This window comes from Heterodontus francisci, chromosome 34 (genome assembly GCF_036365525.1).
Source record: "Heterodontus francisci isolate sHetFra1 chromosome 34, sHetFra1.hap1, whole genome shotgun sequence".
Taxonomy (NCBI): domain Eukaryota; kingdom Metazoa; phylum Chordata; class Chondrichthyes; order Heterodontiformes; family Heterodontidae; genus Heterodontus; species Heterodontus francisci.
In genome coordinates, this window is record NC_090404.1 from 27,973,807 (window position 1) to 27,997,701 (window position 23,895).

Here is a 23,895-nt window from a genome sequence, read left to right on the forward strand (position 1 = left end):
TCAGCCACGATCTTGGTGAATGGCAGAACAGGCTCGAAGGACCAAATGGCCTCCTCCAGCTCCTATTTCTTATGTTCATTAAACCTCAGTCTGGTTCCTCTCAAGCTGCTGAGTGAGTGAATTAAATCTTTCTTGACAAATCACCAAGATACCAGACTACAAGTCATGGCCAAAACATCATTTATTGGTTACAAATCACAACTTAGTTAAATCTGGGCACACAGACACTTTATAGACATGTATAAACACATAGAAATGTAATCAGAGTTATCCAGCAGTTGACACTAATAGGGAGAGTATTTCACAAAAACAAGTAACAAATGCAGGGGTGAGAGTGGCCAAAGATCAAAAGGTTTGAAAATTAGTGGCCGAAGACAAAAACAAAGTCTGATTTTTTTTGACAAGGAACCATGTAATTATAGCACTGTTATTGAAGCAAACTGGGTTAGACACAGCAATTTCATACAATTTTGTGGATGTAATGAATAAAATTACACTGTACTCAGAATACAATTTCATGAGACTTACCTGACAGCTGATAATTGGTTTTACAGAGCTTCATGTTCTCAATGTCCTGCTTCTGCCTATTTATAGATTGTTCATGTAAAAGGTGTTTTGTGAAGATGTGTCAACTTTAACGGAAAGAAGTTTATATAAACATACCAGATGGCACGTTCTGGTGTCTTGTTAAGCGATGTGGACAAATCAATAGGTATATAAATTAATACAAAGTAAACATTTGAGACATTGACAATCCAGAAACTTGAACATAAGTGGGGTCATTTTCTTATTTTGTGCTATGACATAATCACCTGAACGAAGCAGAAAGTATAAGCAGTAGCAAGTTTATTAAGTGGAAGCACAAGTAGTATAACAAAATGGTTATTAGCAAGGCAGTGTCACACTCTGACATTACAAACACCAGTTCCAGACTCTCTGGTTGATTGGGGTGCTGTCTCCTGGTCTGTCCTTGTTGATGCTGTGTTCTTGTCGACCACAGTCTATCTCCTCTTCTCCTGATTGTGTGTTGAGAGCCACAAAGCTCTTCTTCTTTTGAGTCCAGCCTTGTGCCATATTAGCTGACTGATTAGTTTACCCTTGAGTAGGGTGAAACCTCATCTTAACCAACCTGATTAGTTTACTATGATTTTATTATTGTCCATGACTATATTGTAAACTTACATGTCCCTCATGCAGGGTGTGTTTGTTTACTAAGCAGGAGATCCTTTAGCGAACATAGTTAACATAACGTAGTTATTTATCTTTGCTATTGTCTTATTATAGAGCTCGGCAGATGAAAATGCTTATCCAAGCCTCCAAACAGTCAAAGGTCAGAATACTTCCTGACCGCAGCTTTTATAAAAGCTTGCTATTTCCTTCCGCTGTCCTCCACATATAGGAATCTTACATTATTTCTCGGCATTTTCCAAATTCATACTTCCATACGAACCTACAAAGTGAGAATTTATAGTGACTGCAGAGAGCTCACAGGATAGTTGCACTGTAGCCAATGCACAGCACTTGTGGTGCAGGACAGCCTTTTCCAGATAATCTTAAGCAATGCCAAACCACACATTGAAGGAAGATGGCCAGAGTTATACTCCTTGTCTTGCATCACTATGGTGCAAAAGACAGCTTCACACTGACTCAAGGTTTACAGTGTGACTGGGACAGGAGACAGTGAAAATGGAGATGAACAATGAATGGAATTCAGCCATACACCTGAGCAAACTGATAAGTGGAAATTCCAGATCACTTCAGTTGCTGCAAAACACAGGACATATTAAGTTTATACAGTTCATGCTCACTGCAGGATATTCACATTCAGTAACCAGTTTGTGCAGGGTTTTCAGAAATTACTTCAGACACACACTGCTGTGTAAATTGAAACAAGTTTCAAATTCCTATTAACAGACCAATGTTTTTGCTGCAGACCAGCGACTTGCCAGCTACTGATTCTGCACCATTAATTTTAAGCCATGTCAAATGAGCTGTGTCAGTTCTCAGGTGGTCTCTGCTAAGATATCCCATGAAGGCAAAAACAAACATTGGGAATTGGTCTGTGTTTACACACACCTCCTTTTTGGCCATTTACAGAAGACTGACACACTGAAGTTGTGAAGGAGTATGCAGTTCCACCCACTTGCATCCTGGTTGAAGTTAATTTCCACTGAGGTGGACGATTATAAAAAAATAAGGACGACATAAAAACAGGTAAAAAAGACTACCAGGCAGCTTTGTGGTTGTCCGGCATTTAAAAAAATGAGAACTGACAACAAACAGGTTAGATGAAGTAGTTCATCCTTCCCACACTCTGAGCAGGTGAATGGCCTCTCCCCAGTGTGAATTCACTGGTGTGTCAGAAGTTTGGATGACTGAGTGACTCTCTTCCCACAGTCGCAGCAGATGAATGGCCTCTCCTCAGTGATAATGCGCTGTTCTGTCTGAAGATTGGATGAAGTAGTGAATTCCTTCCCACACTTGGAGCATGTGAATGACCTCTCCCCAGTGTGAGCTCGCTGATGTGTTAGAAGGTTGGATGAAGTAGTGAAACCCTTCCCACACTCTGAGCAGGTGAACGGCCTCTCCCCAGTGTGAACACGCTGGTGTGTCAGCAGGTCGGATGAAGTGGTGAATCCCTTCCCACACTCAGAGCAGGTGAACGGCCTCTCCCCAGTGTGAACTCGCTGGTGTTTCAGCAGGTTTGATGAAGTAGTGAAACCCTTCCCACACTCAGAGCAGGTGAACGGTCTCTCCCCAGTGTGAACTCGCTGGTGTACCAGCAGGTCGGATGAAGTGGTGAATCCCTTCCCACACTCTGAGCAGGTGAACGGCCTCTCATCAGTGTGAACTCGCTGGTGTTTTAGCAGGTTGGATGAAGTAGTGAATCCCTTCCCACATTCAGAGCAGGTGAACGGCCTCTCCCCAGTGTGAACTCGCTGGTGTGTCAGCAGGCTGAATGACTGAGTGAATCCCTTCCCACACACAGAGCAGGTGAATGGTAATTCCCTGGTGTGAACACGCTGGTGTGTCAGCAGGTTGCATGACTGAGTGAATCCCTTCCCACACACAGAGCAGGTGAACGGCCTCTCCCCAGTGTGAACTCGCTGGTGTTTCAGCAGTTGGGATGAACAAGTGAATCCCTTCCCACACACGGAGCAGGTGAACGGCCTCTCCCCAGTGTGAACTCGCTGGTGTTTCAGCAGTTGGGATGAACAAGTGAATCCCTTCCCACACACAGAGCAGGTGAACAGCCTCTCCCCAGTGTGAGTGCGCTGGTGTACAGTGAGATCAGATGATCGCTTGAACCCAGTCCCACAATGAGAACACATGAATGGTCTCTCGTCAGTGTGAACACGTTGATGGATCATCAGCTCAGCAGAACTTTGATAAGAATTCCCACAGTCTGGGCATTTAAAAGATCTCCCATCAGTGTGAACTTGCTGGTGTTTCAGCAGGTCGGATGATTGAGTGAATCCCTTCCCACACTCAGAGCAGGTGAAAGGCCTCTCCAGGGGTTGAATGCATGGATCCAACTCAACTGGATAATTCAATCCCTTTCCACAGTCCCCATATTTACATGGTTTCTTCCCAGTGTGATTGCACTTGTGTTTTGAAAGGCCCGATGATCGGCTGAAACCTCGTCCACACACAGAACACGTGTACAGTTTCTCCCCACTTTGATCGCTGCTTTTTCCTTTCATGTTCAAAATCCAGTGATATTCACATTGTGATAAATTGGGCGACTCCTTCGGAGCCCGATCTGATGTTCGTTTGCATTTCACGGCTGCAATTCCTCCCCTTCTAAAACCCTGTGAAATTGATTTAAAACAGAAAAAGTGTGTGAGAGAATCCACAAAAACACAAAGACAGGTTGTGAAATGGAGCTGAATGAATCTGGTAATTTATGGGGCCGACACTAGGAAAAAGTGACCATGAAAGCTGCTGAATTGATGTACAACCCCAACTGGTTCATTAATGTACTTCAGGGAAGGGAACCTGACACCCAGTCTGGACCTACACAAGAGGCTGCCATCTCTGGGAGGAAAGAGAGAGAGAGGGAAAGGTGGGAGGGGCAGCGAGAGGAAAGGATTTTATATATCTACAGCTCGACATAAACTTTGACAGAACCTCCCAAACCCTCCACTTCCACCATCTAGAAGGACCAGGGTAGCAGGTGTATGTGAACACCATCACCTCCAAGTTCCTCTCCAAGTCACACACCATCCTGACTTGTCTGACATCCAGTACTGGATGAACAGAAATTTCCTCCAATTAAATATTGGGAAGTCTGAAGCCATTGTCTTCAGTTCCTGTTACAAACTCCACTCCCTCACCACCAACTCCATCCTTGGAGGATAAACCTGATCGTTCATAACCTTGGTGTCATATTTGACCCCAAGGTGAGCCTGCGACTGCATATTGATGCCATCACTCAGCCCGCTTATTTCCACCTCAGTAACATCGCCCGACTTCACCACTGCCTCAGCTCATCTGCCTCTGAAACTTACATCCATGTATCTGTTACCTCTCAACTTGACTATTCTAACACACTCCTGTCCGGCCTCCCACATTCTACCCTCTGTAAACATGAGATCATCCAAAACTCTGCTGCCTGTGTCCTTACTCGAACCCAGTCCTGTTCACCCATCACCACTGTGCTCACTGGCCTACACAGACTCCCAGTTAAACAGCACCTCAATTTTAAAATCCTCATCCTTGTTTTCAAATCCCTCCATTCCCTCGCCCCTCACTATCTCTATAATCTCCTCCAGACCTACAACCCTCCGAGAGATCAGGGTTCATCTAATCCTGGCATCTTGAACATCCCTGATTTTCATTGCTCCACCACTGGTGGCTATGCCTTCAGCTGCCAAGGACGTAAGCTTTGGAAATCCCTCCCTAATCCTCTCCGCCTCTCTACCTCACCTTCCATGATTCAGACACTGATTAAAACCCACCTCTCTGATCAAGCTTCTGATCATCTGCCCTAATATCTCCTTATGTGGCTCAGTGTCAAATGTTACTTTATAAACACTCCTGTGAAACACCTTGGAACATTTTATTACATTAAAGATGCTATATAAATACAAGTTGATGTTAACCTGGACATATATCACCGTTCCTTCATCATCACTGGGTGAAAATCCTGTAACTCCTTCCCTAACACCATTGTGGGAGCACCTTCACCACACAGACTGCAGCGGTTCAAGAAGAAGGTCCAGCATCACCTTCTCAATGGGCAACTGGGGATTGGCAATATATGCTGGTCTGGCTCGTGACGCCCATATCCCAGGAATGAAGTTTAAAAAAAAATCAGTATATGTAAAATGGATTAGTAACCTCTTCCAAAATACTTGTTACTAAATCAATACTCTCTCACATTCTAGTTGTTAGGTGTCTGTTTAGCAACCTCACCTCCCCTGGAATCTACCTCCCTTGACAGTCTCACATTGGAAATTGCTGGGCCCGACTGTGCTCATAAGTACTCGGGACTAAAGCCAGCAGTTTCTCCTCCCGCTCAAACTGATGCAACAAAAAAGACCAACACAGGTCAGGGACCGACTGACACAGGTCAGTTTCAACACCCACCCCGATACAAACAGGCTTTTAATTGGTCCATCTGTGTTTCTCGACTCAGTTCTGTGAGCAATGCCTGCAATAAGAAAGCAAAATACTGCGGATGCTGGAAATCTGAAATAACAGGAGAAAATGCTGGAAATACTCAGCAGGTCAGGCAGCGTCGGTGGAAAGAGAAACAGAGTAAATATTTCAGGCGCATCGAGCCACCAGAGCCTGCAGCCTGGAACTTGGAGTGGGAGAAGGAGGAAGAATGAGGAGAGACAATATAGTCCAACACTCACAGCAACCTACAATCCACCTACATTACCGGGATAGGGAGACAGAGTTTAGAAACACTCAGCAACACGACTCCAGTAAAAGATCCCAGGAGGAAAAGGGGGAGCAGTGTGTGTACCTGCCCTGATATCCCCCTCCCCAGGCCTGTCAGTCAAACCACCCCACTCCTCCCAGTCCACAGCTCAGCCTAGCAGCTTCCTGCACCTTGAGCCAGCCCTGCCCAGGTGTGGCCCAGTCCAAGGGGAGTCTTTGTGGAATCTCCTGCCCTGTGCTGTGTCCCAAATGGTTCCTCCCTCCCTCCCCTCGGCCCCTTTATAACTGAGCTCAGTTTCCTTTAAAGTTTTTTCCTTTGATGTTACAGTTTATTAATCTTTAATTCCTCCAAAAGAGATGGAAATCTGGCGGCAATTAACCCCGGGAGAAGCCCCGCAGCTGCAAACCTGGTACCAAGAGCTTCTTATTGGGGGTGTTGAGGCCTACACTGGGTGTTTCTGAAGCCTCCCTGACTTCCACCGCCATCAATTCCGCTGCTCCAACCACTGTTCAGTCCTGCGCTTGCTTCAAACGCTGTCGCATTACGCTTGCGCAATGCACACCTGTGTTGTGGACAGGGAACATTCTGCACCGCAGAGCATATTGGGTAAAACGCTCGCCATTACACCGCACAATATGAACGGCTGTGTGAGCAGCGGCGAGCAGACCGGCGCAGGGGGGGAGCGGGGAAGAGAAGCAGCGTTTGAACGATGACTTGAATACGACCATTGAGGCGGTTTGTGTTCAAGTCGCTTTCTTGTGTCAAATTGAGCAGCGCCATCTTTATGACTGGCAGCTGCCTGAGACGCCGCACACCGTCGATTAGGCTGCACTTGCAAATGGTGCACCGCCTGGTGGTTGCGTTGCCAGCCAACACGTCCTGAATATACCTTCACTGTTTTATGCATTGCATTTTTCTGAGTGTGAAACATGAACTTCTCCTTAAGGGGGAACAGTGTGAAGTACTGGATGTGATAAACATAGGGAGAGAGGCAGTATTAATGGGATTAGCATCTTTGAAAGTTGATAAAGCACAAGGGCCAGATGAAATGTATCCTCGGCAGTTCAAAGAAGCAAGAGAGGAAATCGCAGAGGGTCTGACCATCATTTTCAGTCCTCACTGGACACAGGTGTGGTGCTGGAGGATTGGAGAATTGCCTCTGTTTAAAAAGGGAGCAAAGGATAGACTGAATAATTACAGGCCAGTCAGTCTAACCTCAGTAGTGGGCAAATTATTGGAATCTATTCTGAGAGATAGGATAAGCTGTCACTTAAAAAGACACAGGTTAATCAAGGATAGTCAGCATGGATTTGTTAAGGGAAGATCTTGTTTGATCAAATTGATCGAAGTTTTTGAAGAGGTAACAAGGAAGATAGATGAGGGTAGTGCAGTTGATGTGGTCTACATGGATTTTAGCAAGGCTTCTGACAAGTCATAGAGTCACACAGCACAGAAACAGGCCCATCGTGTCTGTGCCGGCCATCAAGCACCTAACTATTCTAGTCCCATTATCCAGCACTTGGCCCGTAGCCTTGTATGCTCTGGTGTTTCAAGTGCTCATCTAAATACTTCTTAAATGTTGTGAGGGTTCCTGCCTCTACCACCACTTCAGGCAGTGTATTCCAGATTCCAACCAGATTCTATCTCTCCCTGACTGTTTGGAGGCCTGTAGTACACTCCCAGCCAAGTGATTGCCCCCTTTTTGTTCTTAAGTTCTACCCATATGGCCTCATTTGAGGAACCTTCTAAGATATCATCCCTCCTTACTGCAGTAATTGACTCCTTGATCAACAGTGCAATGCCACCTCCTCTTTTACCGCCTCCCCTATCGGGCCCACATGGCAGACTGGTTAAAAAATAACATCCCATGGGATCCAGGGAAATGCAACAAGGTGGATACAAAATTGATTCAGTGACAGGAAACAAAGGGTAATTGTTGACGGGTGTTTTAGCAACTGGAGGGCTGTTTCCAGTGGTGTTCTGCAGGGCTCAGTACTGGGTGCCCTGCTTTTTGTGGTATATATTAACGATTTGGACGTAAATGTAGAGGGCATGATCAAGAAGTTTTCAGATGACACAAAGATTGGCCGTGTGGTAGATAGCGAGGAGGATAGCTGTAGGCTGCAGGAAGATATTGATGGTCTGGTCAGATGAGCAGAAAAGTGGCAAATGGAATTCAACCAGGAGAAGTGTGAGGTGATGCATTTGGGGAGGTCAAACAAGACAAAGGAATACACGATTAATGGGAAAACACTGAGAAGTGTAGAGGAAGTGAGGGACCTTGCAGTGAACATAGAACATAGAACAGTACAGCACAGTACAGTACAGTACAGGCCCTTCGGCCCACGATGTTGTGCCGACCCTTTAACCTACTCTAAGATCAAACTAACTACCTACCCTTCATTCTACTATCGTCCATGTACCTATCCAAGAGTCGCTTAAATTTCCCTAATGTATCTGCTTCTACTACCACCGCTGGCAGTGCATTCCACGCAGCCACCACTCTCTGTGTAAAGAACCTACCTCTGACATCTCCCCGAAACCTTCCTCCAATCACCTTAAAATTATGCCCCCTGGTGATAGCCCTTTCCGTCCTTGGAAAAAGTCTCTGGCTATCCACTCTATCTATGCCTCTCATCATCTTGTACCCCTCTATCAAGTCACCTCTCATCCTTCTTCGCTCCAATGAGAAAAGCCCTAGCTCCCTCAATCTTTCTTCGTAAGACATGCCCTCCAGTCCAGGCAGCATCCTGGTAAATCTCCTCTGCACCCTCTCTAAAGCTTCCACATCCTTCCTATAATGAGGCGACCAGAACGGAACACAATATTCCAAGTGTGGTCGAACCAGGGCCTTAAAGAGCTGCAGCATAACCTCGCGGCTCTTAAACTCAATCCCCCTGTTAATGAAAGCCAACACACCATACGCCTTCTTAACAACCCTATCAACTTGGGTGGCAACTTTGAGCGATCTATGGACATGGACCCCAAGATCCCTCTGTTCCTCCACACTACCAAGAATCCTGTCTTTAAGCCTGTATTCTGCATTCAAATTCGACCTTCCAAAATGAATCACTTCACACTTTTCCAGGTTGAACTCCATCTGCCACTTCTCAGCCCAGCTCTGCATCCTGTCAATGTCCCGTTGCAACCTACAACAGCCTTCCACACTATCCACAACTCCAGCAACCTTCGTGTCATCGGCAAACTTGCTAACCCAGCCTTCCACTTCCTCATCCAAGTCATTTATAAAAATCACAAAAAGCAGAGGTCCCAGAACAGATCCCTGCGGAACACCACTGGTCACCGAGCTCCATGCTGAATACTTTCCATCTACTACCACCCTCTGTCTTCTATGGGCCAGCCAATTCTGTATCCAGACAGCCAACTTTCCCTGTATCCCATGCCTCCTTACTTTCTGAATGAGCCTACCATGGGGAACCTTATCAAACGCCTTGCTAAAATCCATATACACCACATCCACTGCTCTTCCTTCATCAATGTGTTTTGTCACATCTTCAGAGAATTCAATAAGGCTTGTGAGGCATGACCTGCCCCTCACAAAGCCATGCTGACTATCTCTAATCAAACCATGCTTTTCCAAATAATCATAAATCCTGTCTCTCAGAATCCTCTCCAATAATTTGCCCACTACCGACGTAAGACTGACTGGTCTATAATTCCCAGGGTTATCCCTATTCCCTTTCTTGAACAAGGGAGCAACATTTGCCACCCTCCAATCATCCGGTACTACTCCAGTGGACAGTGAGGACGCAAAGGTCATCGCCAAAGGCGCAGCAATCTCTTCCCTCGCTTCCCGTAATATCCTTGGGTATATCCCGTCTGGCCCCGGGGACTTATCTGTCCTCATGTCTTTCAAAATTTCCAGCACATCCTCCCTCTTAACCTCAACCTGTTCGAGCATATCAGCCTGTTCCACGCTGTCCTCACAAACGACCAGGTCCCTCTCACTAGTGAATACTGAAGCAAAGTATTCATTTAGGACCTCCCCTACCTCCTCCGACTCCAGGCACAAGTTCCCTCCACTATCCCTATCGGTCCTACCCTCACTCTGGCCATCCTCTTGTTCCTCACATAAGTGTAGAACGCCTTGGGATTTTCCTTAATCCTACCCGCCAAGACTTTTTCATGTCCCCTTCTAGCTCTCCTAAGTCCATTCTTCAGTTCCTTCCTGGCTACCTTGTAACCCTCTGGAGCCCTGTCTGATCCTTGTCCACAGATCCCTGAAAGTAGCAGGACAGGTCAATAAGGTGATTAAGAAGGCATATGGAATCCTTTCCTTTATTAGCTGAGGTGTAGAATACAAGAGCAGGGAGGTTATGCTGGAACTGTATAACTCATTGGTTAGGCCACAACTTGAATACTGTTTGCAGTTCTGGTCACCTCATTACAGAAAGGATATAATTGCACTCGATAGAGGACTGAGGAGATTTACGAGGATGTTGCCAGGACTGGAAAAATGCAGCTATGAGGAAAGATTGCATTGGCTGAAATTGTCCTTGGAACAGAGAAGGCTGAGGGGAGTTCTGATTGAAATGTACAAAATTCTGAGGGGCCTGGATAGAGTGGAGGTGAAGAGTCCATTCACTGTAGCAGAGACATCAGTGACTAGGGAGCATAGATTTAACGTGATTGGTAGTAAAATTAGAGGGGAGATGAGGAAAACCTTTTTCAGCCAGAAGGTGGTGATCAGAACTCACTACCTGAAAGGGTAGTTGAGGCAGAGACCCTCAACTCATTAAAAAGGAGTCTGGATATGCAGCTCAAGTGCTGTAATCTGCAGGGCTACAGACCAAATGCTGGAAGGTGGGATTCGAATCAGTGAATCATTTTTTGGCTGGCACAGACATGATGGGCCTTAATAAAAGCAAAATTCTGCAGATGCTGGAAATCTGAAATAAAAACAAGAAATGCTGGAAATACTCAGCAGGTCTGTCAGCATCTGTGGAGAGAGAAGCAGAGTTAACGTTTCGGGTCAGTGACACTTCTTCGGAACTAGCAAATATTCGAAATGTAAAAGGTTATAAGCAAGTAAAGCGGGGGTGGGGCAAGAGTTAACAAAGGAGGTATAGATAGGACAAGGTCACAGAATAGCTGACTAGAAGGTCGTGGAGCAAAGGCAAACAATACATTAATGGTGTGTTGAAAGACAAAGCATTAGTATAGACAGAGAGGGATACAGCACTGAAACAGGCCCTTCGGCCCACTGAGTCTGTGCCGACCACCACCCATTTATACTAATCCTACATTAATCCCATATTCCCTACCACATCCCCACCATTCTCCTACCACCTACCTACACAAGGGGCAATTTACAATGGCCAATTTACCTATCAACCTGCAAGTCTTTGGCATGTGGGAGGAAACCGGAGCACCCAGCAAAACACCCATGCAGTCACAGGGAGAACTTGCAAACTCCGCACAGGCAGTACCCAGAACTGAACCCGGGTCGCTGGAGCTGTGAGGCTGCGGAGCTGACCACTGCGCCACCCGAATAGGCTGTCAGTTGCAGCAGCTCAAGCTCACGGTTTTGGAGCATGAGCAACAGCTGTCATCACCCCAATTAGGGTGTTATAGGACTGAAAATTAAACAACCGCAAGTACAAACATGAAAAAAAAACAGTGGGTAAGCAAACTGAACAAACTAAGATGAAATAAAATAAAAACAAAAAAAATTTTAAAAAGGAAGAAAGAAAAAAATAACTAAAAATAAAAGTAAAATGGGGGACCTGTCATGCTCTGAAATGATTGAACTCAATGTTCAGTCCGGCAGGCTGTAGTGTTCCTAATCGGTAAATGAGATACTGTTCCTCGAGCTTGCATTGATGATGGGCCTTAAACTTGCGATGATTCTATGATTCATTCTATTAGAGATAAATGGCGAATTATCCTACCCAGAAAGCCCCACGTGGATAAATACGGCCTATCTCCATTAGAAAGCCCCGCCCCCGAAGCCCGCCTCTCTGCACGTTGGCGCTGTGTGGTGTGGTTCCACAAAGCTGAGCGGGGCCAAGCGCAGCCGTAGCAACACTGAGTCTCAGCGGCCCGCAGGCCCTGAAACAGAGTCACCGGGCCCAGGGGACGTGTGGCGAGGGCCCTGCGGGCAGGGAGGGGGCGCCATTAAAGTGATGGTGCAGCGTCTCCCCCATCCGAGCCACTGCTTCCCGGTTTCTTCTCCCGTTTGCACCGAGTCAGGAAGTCTGTGAGTTGATTGACTGGTAAGTATTGTAACTTTGTTTCCCTTTCTCCAAAGTTAGGAAGTTAGTCCAAGGAGCTGGAAATTAAACATTCCATCAACATTTTCATCAGAATAAGGGGGAGCTCCCCTAGATTTAAGTGACACCAACAGAAGGGAAGTGAGTAGCTGGTGAGTACTCTCTTTTTTATTTTTAAATAGTAAGGTTTATTAGTATTAATGAGGTTTATTAGTATTGGTAAGGTTTATTATCTAATAGATAGAGGAATGGAAGGGCTGTTCTGACCTCTAGAGTGCACATCCTGTGCAATGTGGGAACTCAAGGACACTTCCCATGTCCTGGATAACCATTTGTGCAGGAAGTGCTGTCAGTTGCAGCAGCTCGAGCTCCGGGCTTTGGAGCATGAGCAGCAGCTGGCATCACTGCGGCACATCCATGAGGTTGAGATCTTCGTGGATAGCACTTTTATAGATGTGGTTACCCTGCAGATTAAGAGTATGCAGGGAGAGAGGGACAACAGACATTCAAGAAGAAACAGGCAGGTAGTGCAGGAGATCCCTGAGTGCATCTCACTCTCCAACTAGTATTTTCTGAATACTGATGAAAGTGATGGTTCATCTGGGGAGTGCAGCCAGAGCCAAGTCCATGGCACCATGGTTAGCTCAGATGCACAGGGGTCTGCAAAAAAAAAGACTGGAAGAGCAATAGTGATTGGAGATTCAATAGTTAGGGGAATAGACAGGCATTTCTGCAGGCACAGGCATGATCCCATGGTGGTGTATTGCCTCCCTCGTGCCAGGGTCAAGGATGTCACTGGCTGCAAAGCACCCTGAGGGGGGAGGGTGAACAGCCAGCAGTCATGGTCCACATTGGTACCAACGACACAGGTAGAAAGAGGGATGTGTTCCTGCAGTCAGAATTTAGGGAGCTAGGTCCTGCTTGGTAATTTGCTACCTCAAAAGTAGTAATCTCTGCATTACTCCTGGGATCACACGCAAGTGAGTACAGAAACTGGAGGAAAAAAGCAGATGAATAAGTGGCTGGAAAGATGGTGCAGGAGGGAGGGCTTTAGATTCCTGGGACATTGGGACCAGCTCTGGGTGAGATGGGGCCTGTTCAGGCCAGGTTGCACCTAAACAGAGCTGGGACCAATTTCCTCGCCAGTGGAGAAGGGTTAAACTAACTTGGCAGGGGTGTGGGAACCAGGAGGTAATCTCACAGAGGAATACCAAGGTGCACAGAATACTGGGAGAGACAGACAGCACTAGAGTAGGAAATAGTAAGTTATTAGGTTGGGTCAGAGTAAGGGAGAAAGAAATAAAGTCTAAATTAGGGCTACTGTGCATGTATGTGAATGTGTGGAGTGTGGTAAATAAGATTGGTGAGTTACAGGTGCAGATTGCCATGTGGACATATCATGTGACTATAACAGAGTCATGGCTCAAAGAAGGGCAGGACTGGGTATTAAATATTCCTGAATAAAAGGTGTTCAGGAAAGATAGGAAAGGAAGGGTGGCAGTATTGGTTAAGCAGAACATTGCAGTGCTGGAGAGAGAGGCTGTCCCAGAGGGGTGCAGTACAGAATCTAATTGGCTAGAGTTAAAGAACAAAAAAAGTGCAATTCTATTGCTTGGAATAGTCTATAGGCCACCAACGAGTGGGAAAGATGCAGAGGAACAAATTTGCAAGGAAATTACACAGAGGTGCAAGAATTATAGAGTAGTTATAATGGGGGACTTTAATTATCCCAATAGAGACTGGGATAGTAGTAGTGTAAAGGGCAGAGAGGGGCAGAAGTTCCTAGTGTGTGTTCAGGAAAATGTTCTACAGCAGTACGTTTCAGTTCAATGAGAGGGGAGGCACTGCTGGACCTGGTTCTTGTGATTGAGGTGGGCCAAGTGGATCAAGTGTCTGTCGGGGAACATTTTGGGGACAGTGATCATTGTATCATCAGGTTTAGGTTGGGTATGGAAAAGGACAAGGAACAATCCAGAGTAAGAATAATGAAATGGGGGAAAGCCAACTTCAATGGGGTAAGAATGGATCTGACCCAGATAGAGTGGAATCAAAGGTTGGTGGATAAAATGCTAACCGAACAATGGACTGCCTTTAAAGACAAGATAATTCGGACACAGTCAAGGTATATTCCCACGAAGGAGAAAGGGAGGGCAAACAAATCCAGAGCTCCCTAGATGATGAAAGGGATAGAGATTAAGAAGAAAAAAAGTGCGCTCATGATAGATGTCAGGTTGATAATATAAGTGGAAACCAGGCTGAAAGCTGCACAGGTCATGCTGAAACAGGAGGTAATTTAGATACTTGAAGGGTTTAAAATTGATAAGGAGGAGGTACTGGATAGGCTATCTGTACTTAATGTGGATAAGGGATCAGGACCAGATGAAATGCATCCAAGCATATTGAGGGAAGTAAGTGTGGAAATTGCAGAGGCACAGGCCATAATTTTCCAGTCTTCCTTGGACTCAGGTAGTGCCAGAGGAGAATTGTTATATCTTAATCCCAGTTTAATGGCGAAAGCCTGGTTTGATTTCTCGGGTGTGGAGTTCAAGGCCGACTCCAGTCTCTGCCCACATGTAGTTTAAAGATGGTGATCTTAGACAGGGTCCTTCCTCTTTGCTGGAACAGACAGAAAATCTTCATCACTGGTTCAGTGAATCTACCTATTCTAAACTTACTATTCACTAAATTGAATTTATATTCCCTCTCAAGATATTTATATAATGTTTTAGGAACATACGAATTAGGAGCAGGAGTAGGCCACTCGGTCCTTCGAGCCTGCTCCGTCATTCAATAAGTTCGTGGCTGAACTGATTGTTCCACATTTTCACCTACCCCACATAACCTTCCACCCCCTTGCTCATCAAGAATAAATCTACCTCTGCCTTAAAAATATTCAAAGACTCGGCTTCCACTGCCTTTTGAGAAAGAGAATTCCAAAGACTCACGACCATCTGAGAGAAAACATTTCTCCTCATCTCTGCTTAAATGGGCGACCCCTTTATTTTTAAAACAGTGATCCCAAAGTTCTAGATTCTCCCACAAGGAGAAACATCCTTTCCACATCCACCCTGTCAAGACCCCTCAGGATCTTATATGTTTCAATCAAGTCACCTCTTACTCTTCTAAATTCCAGCAGATTCAAGCCTAGCCTGTCCAATCTTTCTTTGTAAGACAGCCCACACATTCCAGGTATTCGTCCAGTAAACCTTCTCTGTACTGCCTCCAACGCATTTACATCCTTCCTTAAATAAGGAGACCAGTACTGTACACATTTCTCCAGGTGTGGTTTCACCAATGCCCTGTATAGCTGAAGCATAACCTCCCTACTTTTATATTCAATTCCCCTCACGATAAACGATAACATTCTAATAGCTTTCCTCATTACGTGCTGTACCTGCATATTAACCTTTTGCGATTCATGCACTAGGACACCCATATCCCTCTGCATCTCTGAACTCTGCAATCTCTCACCATTTAGATAATATGCTTCTTTTTTTATTCTTCCTGCCAAAGTGGACAATTTCACACTTTCTCACATTATACTCCATTTGCCAGGTCTTTGCCCATTCACTTAACCTATCTATATCCCTTTGTAGCCTCCTATGTCCTCTTCACAAGTTACTTTCCTACCTATCTTTGTGTCATCAGCAAATTTATCAACCATGCCTTCGGTCCTTTCATCTAAGTCATGTATATAAATTGTAAAAAGTTGAGGCCCCAGCACACATCCCTGTGGCACACCACTCATTACATCTTGCTAACTGGAAAATGACCCATTTATGCCTACTCTCATCCTGTTAGATAGCCAATCTTCTATCCAGGCCGAAATGTTACCCGCTACACCATGAGCTTTTATTTTCTCGAATAACCTTTGATGTGGCACCTTATCAAATGCCTTCTGGAAATCTAAATACAAAGGGCGGCACAGTGGCGCAGTGGTTAGCACCGCAGCCTCACAGCTCCAGCGAGCTGGGTTCAGTTCTGGGTACTGCCTGTGTGGAGTTTGCAAGTTCTCCCTGTGACTGCGTGGGTTTCTGCCGGGTGCTCCGGTCTCCTCCCACAGCCAAAGACTTGCGGCTTGATACGTAAATTGCCCCGAGTATAGGTTGGTGGCAGGAGAATTGAGGGAAGGTGGGGATGTGAGAGGGAAGTGGGATTAATGTAGGATTAGCATAAAAAATGGGTGGTCGATGGTCAGACAGACTCGGTGGGCCGAAGGGCCTGTTTCAGTGCTGTATCTCTCTGACTCTATGACGTTCACCGGTTCCCCTTTATCCACAGTACATGTAATTCCTTCAAAGAACTCCAATAAATTGGTTAAACATGATTTCCCTTTCACAAATCCAGGTCGACTCTGCCTGATTACTTTGATTTTTTTCTAAATGCCCTGCTATCTTTAATAATAGCTTCTAACATTTTCCTTTAGATGTTAAGCTAACTGGCCTGTAGTTTCCTGCTTTCTGTCTCCCTCCCTTTTTGAAAAAGGAGTTACATTCGCTATTTTCCAATCTAACGGAACCTTCCTCAAATCTAGGGAATTTTGGAAAATTAAAATTAATGCACTAACTATCTCACTAGCCACTTCTTTTAACACCCTAGGATGAAGTCCATCAGGACCTGGGGACTTGTCAGCCTGCAGCTCCAACAATTTGTTCAGTACCACTTCCCTGGTGATTGTAGTTTTCTCGAGTTCCTCCCTCCCTTCCATTTCCTGACTTACAGCTAATACTGGGATGTTACTTGTATCCTCAAAAGTGAAGACTGAAGCAAAATATCTGTTCAATTCATCTGCCATCTCCTTATTATCCATTATTAATTCCCCAGCTTCACTTTCTATAGGACCAATGCTCACTTTGTTAACTCTTTTTTTTAAAATATCTATAGAAACTCTTACTATCTGTCTTTATATTTCTAGCTAGCTTTCTCTCGTACTCTAATTTTACCTTCCTTTATCAATCTTTTAGTTATTCTTTGCTGTTTTTCATATTCTGTCCAATCTTCTCAGCTGCCTCCCATCTTTGCACAATTCTAGGCTTTTTCTTTAAGTTTGATACTATCTTTAACTGTTTTAGTTAACCACGGATGGCGGGTCCCACCCTTGGAACTTTTTCCTGTTGAAATGTATCTATTCTGTGTATTCTGAAATATCCCCTTAAATGTCTGCCACTGCATCTCTATTGACCTATCCCTTAACCTGCTTTGCCAGTTCACTTTAGCTAGCTCTGCTTTCATGCCCTCATAATTGCCCTTATTTAAGTTTAAAATACTAATCTTGGACCCACTCTTCTCTTCCTCAAACTGAATGTAAAATTCAATCATATTATGATCGCTGCTACCTAGCGGCACCTTAACTATGAGGTCATTAATTAATCCTATCTCGTTGCACAATACCAGATCTAGCAAAGCCTTCTCTCTGGCTGGCTCCAGACGTATTGTTCCAAGACATTATCCTGAAAACATTCTAGGTACTCCTCATCTGGACTACCTTTGCCCATCTGATTTTCCAGTCTATGCGTAGATTAAAATCCCCCATAATTATCGCTGTACCTTTCTGACAAGCTGCCATTATTTCTTCCTTGATACCCCATCCTACAGTGTGATTAATGTCAGGTGGCCTGTACACCACTCCCACCACTCTAATGGCTATCAGATTGTACTTATTTATTACTATTTGCACTCTCAGTTCATCTGTTTGGTTTTGAATGCTACGTGCATTCAGATACAGAGCCTTTAGTTTTGTCCTTTTATTATTTTTGTAACCTCTAGCCTTATCTGTTGACTTACTCTTAGATTTATACGCTCTGTCCCTTCCTGTCACAGTCTGTTTATCATTTACCATATTAATACCTTCTTCTCTTGCCTTGTCTCTACTCCTTGATTTATCATATCTTCCCAAATTTGATTCCTTGCCCCCACTCTTCAGTTTAAAATCCTCTCTGCTTCCCTAGATAAGCAGCTCGCTAGAACATTGGTCCCAGCATGGTTCAGGTGTAGACCGTCCCAACGGTACAGCTGCCACTTTCCCCAGAACTGCTGTCAGTGCCCCACAAACTGGAACCAACTTCTACCACACCAGTCTTTGAGCCACGCATTAATTACTTTAATCTTATTTGCCAATTTGCACATGGTTCAGGTAATATTCCAGAGATTATGACCTTTGAGGTTCTGCTTCTTAATTTGGCCTAGTTCCTCATATTGACTATGCAGAACCTCTTTCCTTGTCCTGCCTATGTCGTTTGTACCTACATGGACCATGACGACTGGATCCTCCCCCTCCCACTGTATGTTCCGCTCCAGCCCTGAGCAGATGTCCTGAACCGTGGCACCGGGCAGGCAACACAGCCATCTGGACTCTTGCTCTTTGCTGCAGAGAACAATGTCAATCCCCCTAACTATACTGTCCCCTACTACCACTACATTCCTTTTTTCTCCCTCCACTTGAATGGCTTCCTGTACCATGGTGCCACGGTCCGGTTCCTCATCCACCCTGCAGCCCCCACTCTCATCCAACCATGCTGAAATAACCTCAAACCTGTTGGAAAATCGCAAAGGCTGAGGCTCCTGCACTCCTGCCCTCTGGGTCCCCTTACCTGCCTCAGCTGCAGCCACACTCTCCTGTCCCTGAACACTGACCAAATCAGAAGACCCTATCCTAAGGGGTGTGACTGCCTCCTGGTACAAAATGTCCAGGTAACTTTCCCCCTCCCTGATGTGTCGCAGTGTCTGCAGCTCGGACTTCAGTTCAATGACTCTGAGCCGAAGCTCTTCGAGCCACAAACACTTACTGCAGACGTGTTTGCCCTGGATCACACTGGCATCCAGGAACTCCCACATACTGCAGCCCCCACATACTGCAGCCGTGACACATCACCTGCCATCCTTAATGTGTTCTAATTAATTATTTTCAATTATTTATTTTCCTTTTTTATATATTTTATGTAACTTACCACTAGTAAATGAAGTACTTAAATTGTTAGGATTAGTATGGACCTTAATCAGTTACCAGATACTCACCAAACAGGTAACTTCTTCCCAAACCAATCACCTCCCTGCTTGCCTGTGATGTTTGATGCCATGTTTGATTTAATTTAAATTAAATTAAAAATTTACCTGTATCCTCACGCCGGCTGCTCTCTGTTTCCCTGCTTTCACTGTTGATTGTAACGTCACTCTGATGTCACTTTTTGATCTTGCCCTGCTCCTCTCTCTCGGGTTTACAGGGCCCAGGGGTGGATTAACACTTGGGTTACAGGGCTCAGCTGTGGATTCATGCTCGGGTTTACATGAAAGGTCTGCCTCTAAGTTTTAGACTATGCCCCCTAGTACTGGATTCCCCAAATAGCGGAAATAGTTTCTCTCTATCTACCCTACCAGTACTAATTAATATGTTGAAAACTTTCATCCAGCTAACCCTTAATCTTCCACATTCAAAGGAATATGCCACTCATAGTGAGGTAGATGGGATAGCGCAAGGCAATATACGCTTAATGATACAGTTCTCAAGTGTGTGCAGTGACAGAGGGACCTGGGGGTTCATGTGCATAGATCATTGAAGGTGGCAGGACATACTGAGAGAGTAACTGGCAAAGCATTTGGCATCTTGGGCTTCATAAATAGAGATATTGTATGTAAAGCAGGGAAGTTATGCTGAACCTTTATAAAGCTCTGGTTCGGCCATAGCTACGGTATTGCATCCAGTTCTGGTCACCACACTTTAGGAAGGATGTGAAGGTCCTGGAGAGGGTGCAGAGATGATTTACCAGAATGGTTCCAGGGTTGATGGAATTCAGCTACGAGGTTCGGTTGGAGAAGCTGGGGTTGTTCTCCTTGGAGTAAAGGAGATTGAGGGGAAATCTGATGGAGGTGTTCAAAATCATAACAGGTTCAGATAAGGCAGCCAAAGAAAATCCATTTCCATTAGTTGACGATACAAGGACTTGAGGAAACAAATTAAAGTTTTGGACAAGAGATACAGGAGGGATGTGAGGATGAAGTGTTTTTACTCAGAGTGGTAATGACCTGGAACTCACTGCCTACGAGGGTGGTGGAAGTGGAGACCATCAATGATTTCAAAAGGAAATTGGTGGGGAACTTGAGGGAAATAAACCTGCAGGACTACAGGGATAGAGTGGGGGAACGGGACTGACTGGATTGCTCTACAGAGAGGTGGCATGAAATCAAAAAGCTGAATATCCTCCTTCTGTGTTGTAATGACTCTATGACTCATTGGTGTAATAGAGTCATAGAGAGATACAGCACTGAAACAGGCCCTTCGGCCCACCGAGTCTGTGCCAACCAACAACCACTCATTTATACTAATCCTACATTAATCCCATATTCCCTACCACATCCCCACCATTCTCCTACCACCCACCTACACTAGGGGCAATTTACAATGGCCAATTTACCTATCAACCTGCAAGTCTTTGGCTGTGGGAGGAAACCGGAGCACCCGGCGGAAACCCACGCGGTCACAGGGAGAACTTGCAAACTCCACACAGGCAGTACCCAGAACTGAACCCGGGTCCCTGGAGCTGTGAGGCTGCGGTGCTAACCATTGCGCCACCCCAATCTCTACTTGTAATTTAACCCTTGGAGTCCAGGTATCAGTCAGGTAAATCCCTGCAAGGCCATTATATCCTTCCTAAGTTGTGGTGCCCAGAACTGAACACAACACTCCAGGTGTGGTCTCACCAGGGCTTTGTGTATCTCAGTGCTTTTCCACTCACACTGATACTGGAAATCTTTTCCCACAGACAGAACAGACAAACCTTTTCCCTTCCACGTTCAAAGCCGATGATATTCAGATCCTGAGGAATCGAGTGACTCTGTTAGATCTTGATGTGATGTTTGGTTTGCGTTTCCCCAACTGCAAATCCTCTGCTTCTAAGCCCCTGTAAAAGGAGGTTACAAAGGCCATCAGTCAGTCCAGGATAGAAATTCACAACATTCTCTCCTCCTGCTTCCTGGCCCAGGATGGTTGAACATGCACCCTGCAGCACATTGTCCTGAGGGAGGCAACACACCAGCCTGGATTCACGTCTGCGACTGCAGAAACGCCTGTGTATTCCCCTATCAAATCTCCTATCACTATTGCTCATTCAGTCAGCTTTGTGACCCTCTGTGAAGCTGATCCAACTGTGCTGCCATGGCCTTGACTCTGGCTGCACTCCTTAGATGAACCATCACTTTCATCAGTATTCAGAACTGAATACCGGTTGGAGAGTGAGATGCACTCAGGGGTCTCCTGCATTCCCTGCCTGTTTCTTCTTGACTGTCAGTTGACCACCCATTGCCTCTCTCCCTGCATACTCTTAAAGCTAACGGGTAACCACATCTTTAAACGTTCTATCCACAAAGTACCACAGTGACACCAGCTGCAGTTCATGCTCCGAAACCCGGAGCTCGAGCTGCTGCTACTTTTTTTCTTCATTCATGTGATGTGGGTGTTGCTGGCTCGGCCAGTATTTATTGCCCACTCTAACTGCCCTTGACAATGGAGTGGCTTACTAGGCCATTTCAGAGTCAGCCACATTGCTGTGGATCTGGAGTCACATGTAGGCCAGACCAGGTAAGGACAGCAGATTTCCCATCTCATAAACCAGATGGCTTTTTAATTGCAGATTTATTAATTGAATTTAAATTTCACCATCTGCCGTGGTGGGATTCGAACCCATGTTCCAGTGACATTACCCTGATGTCACCTCCACCTCCGATGATACTTCCTGCACAAATGGTTACCTGGGGTTCACACATTACACAGGATGTGCATTCCAGAGGTCGGAACAGCCCCACCATTGACAGGAATTTGGGACTTTTAACTGCAAAGGCTTTTGTCATCAAAAAGGACTGTGTAATGTACCAGTGTGGTGTGAGATAGTCAAGTGTTGAATAAGTAAAGAAAATACTTTTGATTGTAATTTGAAGTGTCAGCTATTTACAAAGTGCTATTTAGTTAATTTTTGGATTTCTTTTAGTTTAGTTGTTATAATAAAAGACTTCAAATGTGAAACCTTGTGTAATTTCTTAAATTCGTATGGGGGGGTTCATATCTCACATTTTTCATTTTGACGATCTCTGAGGTTGTAACAACTGGAAAGTGGGATTAAGCTGGTTACCTTTCAGCTGGCACAGACACAATGGGCTGAATGGCCTCCTTCTGTGCTGTATTTTTTCTATGTTTTCCATTCCTATAGCACAGGATGTGCACTCCAGAGGTTACAACAGCCCTGCCCTTCCTCCATTAGATAGTTAACCTTGCTACTACTAATAAACCTCACTACTAAAAGAGAAGACTCACCAGCTACTCACTTCCCTTCTCTTGTTGTCACTTAAATCTCGGGAAGCTGCCCCTTATTCTGATGAAAATGGAATGTTTAATTTCCATCTCCTTGGACTAACTTCCTCACTTTGGAGAAAGGGAAACAAAGTTACAATACTTACCAACCAATCAACTCACAGGCTTCCTGACTCGGTGGAAACGGGAAAAGAACCCGGGAAGCGGTGGCTCGGATGGGGGAGACGCTGCACCATCGCTTCAATGGTTCTCACCGCTCATCCGCCGGGCCCAACGATTCTGATGCGGGGTCTGAGAGCCGCGGAGACTCGGTATTACTGAGGCTGCGCTCAACTTCCTGGAATTGCAGCGCGCATGCTCCGCGTAGACTGGCGGGCGCCGGGGCCTTCCCGCGCCTGCGCGTTCTGGCTCCTCTGATCGTGATGGGCCGTATTTCCACGCGCGGAGCATTCTGGGCAGTATAGGCTGCCATTTGCAACTCAGAGAATGGACCTGAAGTTTCTGTTTCATACTCAAAAATAAAATGGTATAAAACCGCGAACATATATTAAGGACGCGTTTGCAGGCAACGGAACGGTGCATCACTGGCACATGCGCAAATGCAGCTTGATCGACTGAACATCACTGTCTGCGAGGTCTCAAGAGCTGCCAGGAATAAAGATGGCGCTACTCAATTTGACACCAAACACGAATTAAATCCAAACCGCCTCAATGGTCGCATTCAGTTCCCCGCTCAGTCACCGCTTCTTATCCCCGCTCCCTCCGGCGCCCGTCTGCTTGTCATTCTCGACGACTTCCCGCTCGAATTGGGAGGTTCAATTGCGGGGCTTCGACCCAACATTATCGGAGCTGGAATAAAATGCTCCCTATTCACACCACAGCATTTTTTCCTTTTATTTTAGATGTCCAGCATCCGCCGTATTTTGCTTTTGTTTTATTGCAGGTGTTCCTCACAAAACTGAGTCGAGAAACACAGAAAAACATATGAAGAGCACCTTTGTATTGGGGTGGGTGTTGGATGTGAAAGTTGGTTCATGACCAGCTGTGCAGATCTTTTTTGTTCCATCAGTTTGATCTGGAGTGGAGATGGAGGAGAAGCTGCTGGGTTTAATCCCGAGTACTTCCGAGCCCAGTCAGGCTCAGCAATTTCCAATGTGAGACAAGGGAGGTAGATTCCAGGGGAGATGAGGTTGCTAAACAGCCACCAACCACTCCGTGTAAAATAATATTGTTTTAGTAACAAGTATATCTGTAGAGGCTTTGAATCCATTTTACATAGAGAGATTTTTTACTTCATTCTTGGCATATGGACATCACTAGTCAGACCAGCAGATATTACCAATCCCCAGTTGCCCATTGAGAAGGTGATGGTGGGCCTTCTTCTGGAACCATTGCAGTCTGTGTGGTGAAGGTGCTCCCACAATGGTGTTAGGGAAGGAGTTACTTGATTTTCACCCAGTGATGATGAAGGA

General features: G+C 45.4%; 1 protein-coding gene across 1 annotated transcript; it reads right to left on the reverse strand.

The window, feature by feature from the left end:
* Nucleotides 1-173: 173 nt before the first annotated feature.
* On the reverse strand, nt 174-22,753 carry LOC137349249 (zinc finger protein 229-like). Its single transcript, XM_068014749.1, has 3 exons — nt 22,570-22,753; nt 20,898-21,020; nt 174-3,812 (listed from the first exon to the last, which is right to left on the reverse strand). The coding sequence occupies exon 3, from the start codon at nt 3,702-3,704 to the stop codon at nt 2,349-2,351; it is 1,356 nt and encodes a 451-aa protein (XP_067870850.1). The 5' UTR covers nt 3,705-3,812; nt 20,898-21,020; nt 22,570-22,753; the 3' UTR covers nt 174-2,348.
* Between the last annotated feature and the right edge of the window lie 1,142 nt (nt 22,754-23,895).

Coding starts and splice junctions, on each gene's coding strand:
- LOC137349249 (XM_068014749.1), bottom strand. CDS start 3,704: ATGAAAGGAAAAAGCAGCGATCAAAGTGGGGAGAAACTGTACACGTGT.